Consider the following 7,447-nt stretch of genomic DNA (forward strand, 5'->3'; position numbering starts at 1 on the left):
GACTTTGTGTATGGAGGTAGTGTGGCAATTCGGGTTAATGATGACACAAGACACTATTTCCAAACACGAAAAGGGTTACGCCAAGGGGATCCGTTATCACCAATGTTGTTTAACATTGTAGCGAATATGTTAGCGATACTCATAGAGCGGGCTAAGTCTGATGGTCAGATTGAAGGTGTGATCCCACATCTGGTTGATGGGGGTTTATCTATCCTTCAATATGCCGATGATACAATTATTTTTATGGATCATGATCTCGAAAAGGCTCACAACCTGAAATTAATTTTGGCGGCGTTCGAGCAGTTGTCGGGATTAAAAATCAATTTCCATAAAAGTGAATTGTTCTGTTTCGGTGAGGCCCAAAACGATATGACTCTATATACAGAGTTGTTTGGTTGTGGGCAAGGCCAATTTCCTATACGCTATTTGGGTATTCCGATTCATTATCGGAGACTTACAATTGCAGAATGGAAAATTGTGGAAGAAAGATTGCAAAAACGCCTTAGTAGTTGGAAAGGTAAATTGCTGTCTCTAGGAGGAAGATTGGTACTCATTAATTCAGTACTTACAAATATGGTACTATATATGTTATCATTCTTTCTGCTACCGAAAGGAATTCTGCATAAACTCGATTATTATCGATCCAGATTCTTTTGGCAAGGGGACAGTGAGAAAAAGAAATACCGACTAGTGAAATGGAGCATAGTTTGCAGTCCCAAAGATCAAGGGGGGCTTGGAGTTCATGACCTGAAGGTCAAGAATTCAGCTCTGCTGGGTAAATGGCTTTTTAAGCTTCTTACCGAGGACGGGATTTGGCAAACTATTCTTCGGAGAAAGTATATAGGCTCGAAGACATTATCCCAAGTGGTATGGAAACCTGGTGATTCTCACTTCTGGGCTGGTCTCATGGCGACAAAGAATGTTTTCTTTCGCCATGGTACTTTCTCGATTAAGAATGGAGCACAGATACGTTTCTGGGAAGATGTTTGGTTAGACAATGCTTCCTTAAGTGAACAGTATCCTGCTTTGTATAGTATTGTTCGTCGCAAAGGTGATACCATTGCCACCGTAATGGCTACCTCACCCCCGAATGTGACGTTTAGATGGGTTTTACTAGGGCAAAGACTACAAACATGGAACGCTCTAATTCACCGTCTGGGTGATATTCACCTATCGCCTGAACCGGATGAATTTAGATGGAATCTTCATGTAGATGGTACTTTCTCAGTCAAATCTTTATACAATGCGATCCTACATTCTGATATACCAGTTGATAACAATAAGAAAATCTGGAAGATGAAGATACCATTAAAAATTAAAATATTTGGATGGTATCTTCGTCGAGCAGTTATTCTTACCAAAGATAATCTTGTTAAGCGGAATTGGCACGGATGTTCCAGGTGTGTTTTCTGTCATCATGATGAAACCATTAAACACCTGTTTTTCCAGTGCCATTTTGCTAGATCTATATGGTCAGTCATCCAAGTAGCGTCTACCCTGTATCCCCCGACTAGTGTGTCCAATGTCTTTGGCAACTGGCTTCACGGTATCGATTCAAGGTTTAAGTTGCTTCTTAGGGTGGGGGCGCTAGCAATTATCTGGGTGCTTTGGCTAAGTAGAAATGACAAGATTTTTAACGATAAAAATTGTTCCTTGTTGCAGGTCATCTACAGATGTACAGGTATTCTCTATTCGTGGTTACCTCTTCAGCGGGTGGAGAACCGCGACCTCTTTACGGAGGTCTGTACACGGTTGGAGGCTACGGTGAGGGATACTTTTTCCCTACATGGGTGGCAGCATAGTCTACGGATAGCAGAACCACCATCACCCTAGGCGTTATATGATTCATCGTTCCGATATGTATTTCGCCTTTTTTATACTTTGATTCCAGATACTATAACGGCTGTGTGCATCCTGGTTATGCAGAGGCTGGATGTAATTGCTTATCAAAAGTAATAAAGCATCCTTTATCGAAAAACAAAAAGTTAGCATATGGGAGGTTTCGAAAAAACCGTCATCATACACAAGTTTTTCGCAAACGGGTCATGGTAGGAGAATCGTGTGCGAGTACTTTGCGGCTAGCCTTTATTCCGACCTGTCTCTTTTCTTCTCCCTATCACAAACAGTTGCTCGTGGCAAAGTCATGTGTCAATCTTTCCCGAGGTTGCCTCCTCCCATTTCATCGATGCGTAGCCTCTTCGCCTTCCACCTGCAAGCCACGCGTCGCCAACGAGTTAGCTTCCCCGTCGGCCTACATAAAGCCCCTGCCGCTGCAGTGCCGGCACACACCATCATTATGGTAGACAAGCACTTCACTTCGTCGTGGTTCGCATCAAGAAGACCGCTCGGATTTTCTGCCAGATCCAATACCCACATGCAAAGCATTGCCGTGTAGAGTAGGAGGCTCCGGTGGCAAGCAAGAGGCTCCGATGGTGGAGGAGGAGCACTTGGGCTGTTCCTCCGACGACAACGAACGCAAAAGAAATCTGAAGAACGACGAAGATGCGCCAACTCCAAGCGATGAAAACGAGTCGCCGCAACTATAGTGGTGGAAGGTGTTAGGACGGCAGGCCGATGAGGAGGAGGAGGAGGATGATGAGTTTCTCAAGGTGCTGGAGGTGCTCCTGGCGTCCTTCGCATACAAACGCAAGGAAGATAGTGAGCGAACTGAGATAGCCGCTGGTGCTTCCGATATCATCATCATCCCCGACGACGGGTAGATTTAGGATCTAAATATATATGTAATAATGTAAAAGTATAAAATATTCTTTTGTGTCGTATAGTTTGTAAATTTATATATATTTAAAAGAACATTTGTGTGCGTACTTTTCTCACGCGATTTTCCTGTTATTTACCGTTTGTGAAGATTATATCATCGCACGGGCTTTCTAATATGTGTGCGAAATTTTCGCAAACGATTTCTCCGACATCCTTTGTTTTCGAATGTCGCACATGGTTTTCTTCCAAGTTCCCATGAGCGATGTTCAGGGCCTGTTAGGGCCCATTTAGTTGAACCCTACCTTATAAAAGGGGACCAACCATCTTCAGACCACACACCACTCTCCATAACAACGACTACTTCCTCTTTTGTTCTTGCTAACTATACCAAAAGACGCATATGGTCGTAGCTAACTCTGGCGAGGTGTTGCATCGCAGGTGCGATGTGCATCCACGTCGGTAACGCGCTGCATCTGTGTCGTCACGTCTTGTTCATCGACGCGAGTGGAGATGCACAGCCTCCCGACCCAGCAGGTACCGGCCTCGCCGCTGCTCCCTCGCAAAGCAGGTTGTTAAATCAACGGTTTGTGTTTCTTCAATCCTTCAAATGAATCGGTGATTTGTTAACTTGTTATTTAGTTAACTTGTTAGATATATCCAGTGGCGAATGACGGAAAAAATTTGAGGTAGGGCAAACTAAAAAAAATGATGCAAATACTAAAATAGTCGTAAGGCATGAACATCATATAGACTCTAACAAAATAACTTAGTACGATGAAAACAAAGACATATTTGATATACCTAGAACCCAAAACATATCAATAATGTCACCTCAATGCCAAAGCTTTACTTTTTTGTAAAAAAAAATAATTTTATCGATTAAGACTTTTAAATATCCATCGTGAGCAACTAGGTCTTAATGATCTTTGTCGCCAAGAAACCCTTCCAATTCACCATCTCAATGAGGTGATGATGTCTTTGATGAAATTATGATGTGTCTTTCAAATATCGAGAAATCTCTAAATTTGCAATTCTGCATGTTTGAATAATGAATATCACAAAGTTATCCTGCATATACTAAGATTCATGATAAATCTCTATAATAGAAATATAGAACCATTGTTATATACATTGAACCTATAATACGAGTCTATGTTTACAGTTCGAAGTAGATTTTATACAATGTTCACTAAAACAAGCATAATTTTCTCATACGGAGTCTGTTTTCGATGCACGACCACTCAAAATATTCAGAAAAAATATGTGCATCTAAATGTATTCACAAAAATCAAGGTAGGGCGGCTGCCCTGCCTTGCCCAAAGGGGAGCTTCGCCCCTGGATATATCTATGCACTGTTGATTTGTTATCTAGTTTGTTATTAGGGTAGTCTTGTAATTTAGATAGTATATCTACTGAATGTGGTCTTTTTTGATTACTTCGCATCTATGAATTATTTGTTAACTCAACTTGTATAATAGTGAACTTGTATAATTTTGTATGGTTGTGTTAGATCTACATATTCATTAGGCCGACTCTGTGTATCACCATCTATAATAATGTATTTTCATTCTATACTTGTATAATAGAGATCTTATTTTGGTAACACTGCATAAAAATAAAGCGGGGGATGCATGCGATTGTCGTATAATCACTCTCTGTTCTTTTTACAGCCCTGTGCTATGCCGGTATGTTCCCTAACCATATGACTGCAGATTATAAGACGGAAAATATAGGATAGCTTTCTCACATTCATGATAATTACGTGGAGAAACATATGGCTATAAGAAAATAAGGAGGCTGAAGCTCACAGCCCTCCTTCTGCCTTGTGCCATGCCATCTCAAGTTGCAGGTAAGTGACTAGTTGTTTCAATTTGCATATGTGATAATCATTTCTATTTATGTATAACATTCTCGCATTGAAGAACATTTTGAATTGTATTTTCAGATCCTTTGAGCAATATTTGCAGGTTGCAGCTTCTACCTATAAGGAAGAAGCACTATTATGACTGGATTGTGCCATTCAGTGTGTTCCAACTGATGGTGATGCTACCGATATCCTTGCTTGGCTCCATAATTCGAATCAAATCCATATAAACAAGATCGATCTTATTATAACAATCACAGTCGAAAGGCATGGACAGTTTATGTGCGTGTGTATGAGCAACCGGCCGGTGGTGACGAGTCTATAATTAATTCGGGGTCCGGCAGTCGCGGCGTATCTCGCCGTTGGCAGCCGTCTTGACCCCGACCCTGCCGAGCTTGATCATGGCGTTGGTGAAGTCATAGAAGAAGGTACCCGGATTGGACGCGTAGTAGTCCACGGTGCCGCGGGACCTCAGGTCCGTGTACAGTACCTGGTCGGAGCCCAGGAGGCCCCTGCCGCCCTGCAGGTTCTTGTAGTAGGAGTTGTCGAACCCCCCCGGCGTGGCGCCGTCGAGGAACGCGAAGGTCTGGCCGTCGCAGGTGTTCCGGAGCTGCGCGGCGAAGCCCGAGTCCATGGTCGGGTCCGTGCCGATCCTGCTCTGGAAGAAAGTGCAGTCCGCCGCGCCCAACGTGTGGCCACCTGAATTCACGTAACAGGCAAGTGATTGATAGTGCAATTAATTCGGAAGGTCGTCGGCGTGTGTTGCAAATGGAGTGCAGGGAAAGTGAGTGTGCATGATCAGAATTTGACGGAGTTCAGGTCAATTACCTGATAGGGCGATCATGTCGGTCTGGGAGAGGCCTAAGCCCGAGAAGAAGGAGTTGAGCTGGTCAAGGTTGAAGTCGACGTGCGGCAGCACGACGCTGCTCTTCGTGGAGATCCTCCCGTCGTACCTGCCCAGCTCCACCTGGTAGTAAGGACCTCCGCTCTGCAATTACAGAATGTTTGCAACATTTCACGCATAGATTTTGCGCAAACCATCATCCATGATTCCATGGCCGTCAATTTCGAGATGTTTGTAGCAGGTAGTACCTGGGAGACGGCCTCCCTTGCGGCGAGGGCGATAATGTCGGCACAGGACACCTTGTAACGGCACTGTGGGTCGTTGTCGACGGCAGCCTTGGCGTCCAGGATCGTCTGAAAGCCCGGCGGCTTCAGCGACTGGTTGTCGGGGTTCCGCCACTCGTCATCGCCGTTCGAGTTGACGATCATGATCGATGCATCACAGCCCTGCACAAAACGAACTGCGTTTGTCAGCCACCGATCATCGCGTCGCGTACTAGACGATTCATGCATCATGCATGGCATGGCACCAAGAGAAGTTTCGCGCGTACCTTGACGGCGCAGTCATGGAAGAAGAGCCTGAGCGCTGCGGGCCCGGCGATCTGCGACTGCGCCATGGACTGCTTGACGGAGCTCCTGACAATGGCTTCCAGGTTGGGGCAGATGCTCGCGTAGTAGCCCGTGCTCAGCTGCGCGGCAGCCAACGGCCACAAGAGCACCGCCACGACGACGGCGGCGGCGGCAGGGAAGGATGACCGAATCATATGCGTCATGGATTGATTCGTTCAGTAGCTTAGGGAAGACGACAGACTGTTGCGTTGCGTGCTCTTCCCAAAGCGTGGCTGGCCGAGCAGCTAGCTAGTGCTTTGCTGGGATAGCTCGATCGAGGCGGTTTGAAAGTGATGGGAGATATCAGATACGGAGAGTGCAGGTATATATGGGCTTATATAGCGCAGAGAACCAGCGATAGGCTGACGCGGTATGGCTTCTGCCGGGCCCTGATACAGTCGGCCAGTCATCGTCTCTTCAACTGTGAAATTAGCACTGCACCAGAGCTGGCATGTTTGCCAGCTTGGGTTTGGTCAAGGTGATGTCTACGTATGCGATGATGCTCATGCATGATGGCTGCACATCACAGCTCTTTTTAACTGATAGCCGCCGGAAAGTAAGAACCAAGGAATCGGTTCTGCAGCTATGTACGTGCGTTGCACGCTGACAAGCCCTGGCCGTTAATTTGATCAGTACACTCTTCCCATAAGACGACCCAGCAAATCTTAACAAAGCATTTATTGTGCGAACGTGAGAATTTTAATCTTTCGAAGCAAATGCATCAAGATCTTATAATGTACGGTGGATGATATTGTATTATTGAAAAAACTGCCATGTAGCAATCTGCCGGGACCCGCACTCGCGGCAACTACTGGGCTGACTCACCCGCGTGGTACATTCGATCTAGATTTATGTCCAACTCTTTTTGTAAAAGAAATTAAGCATTGGCACATTGCGCGAACCGTTGATTTTCACCGAGGTGTCACTTGTATCTTCAAGGAATCTGCTAATTGAAATAAATCGTCTTTGCTAAAACGTAGTCACATGTTTATGTTTTGAAACAAAAACTCTTAGAACTTGCAGGAATATACATTTAAAAATTGGCGGTGTTGGAAAAAACAGAAGGAGGTGCCTGAAGATGCATGCAACATACTCTCTCTATCTCAGTTTACTAGGTATGCACATATACCTACACTAGTGGAAAACGGGGCAATAGGCCCGGTCCATTTGGGCCTTTAGACCCGGTTCCCGAACCGGGACCAACTAGGCGGGACTAAAGGGGTTTAGTCCCGGTTCAAAGATAAACCGGGCCTAAAGGCCTCGACACGTGGTGCGGCCAGGAAGCTCGCGGTGGAAGGGCTTTGGTCCCGGTTCGTGGTACGAACCGGGCCTATGTTTCTCTGCCGCGGCAGAGAATTGCTATTTCTCTGCCGCGGCACAGATTTAGGCTGTACCAGCGTTTCTGCCGCGGCG

The 7,447-nt window shown here is 45.4% G+C and overlaps 1 protein-coding gene across 1 annotated transcript; it reads right to left on the reverse strand.

Annotated features, from left to right (window-relative positions):
* Window positions 1–4,907: 4,907 nt before the first annotated feature.
* LOC124666034 (peroxidase 45-like) lies at window positions 4,908–6,198 on the reverse strand. The gene is made up of 4 exons (XM_047203381.1): window positions 5,977–6,198; window positions 5,675–5,872; window positions 5,411–5,570; window positions 4,908–5,281 (listed from the first exon to the last, which is right to left on the reverse strand). Exons 1-4 carry the CDS (start codon window positions 6,196–6,198, stop codon window positions 4,908–4,910), a joined length of 954 nt encoding a protein of 317 aa, XP_047059337.1.
* Window positions 6,199–7,447: the final 1,249 nt, after the last annotated feature.

This window comes from Lolium rigidum, chromosome 1 (assembly GCF_022539505.1).
Source record: "Lolium rigidum isolate FL_2022 chromosome 1, APGP_CSIRO_Lrig_0.1, whole genome shotgun sequence".
NCBI lineage: Eukaryota > Viridiplantae > Streptophyta > Magnoliopsida > Poales > Poaceae > Lolium > Lolium rigidum.

Coding starts and splice junctions, on each gene's coding strand:
- LOC124666034 (XM_047203381.1), bottom strand. CDS start 6,198: ATGACGCATATGATTCGGTCATCCTTCCCTGCCGCCGCCGCCGTCGTC. Junction 5,873..5,976: donor TCCATGACTGCGCCGTCAAG/GTACGCGCGAAA, acceptor CGTTTTGTGCAG/GGCTGTGATGCATCGATCAT. Junction 5,571..5,674: donor CAAGGGAGGCCGTCTCCCAG/GTACTACCTGCT, acceptor CTGTAATTGCAG/AGCGGAGGTCCTTACTACCA.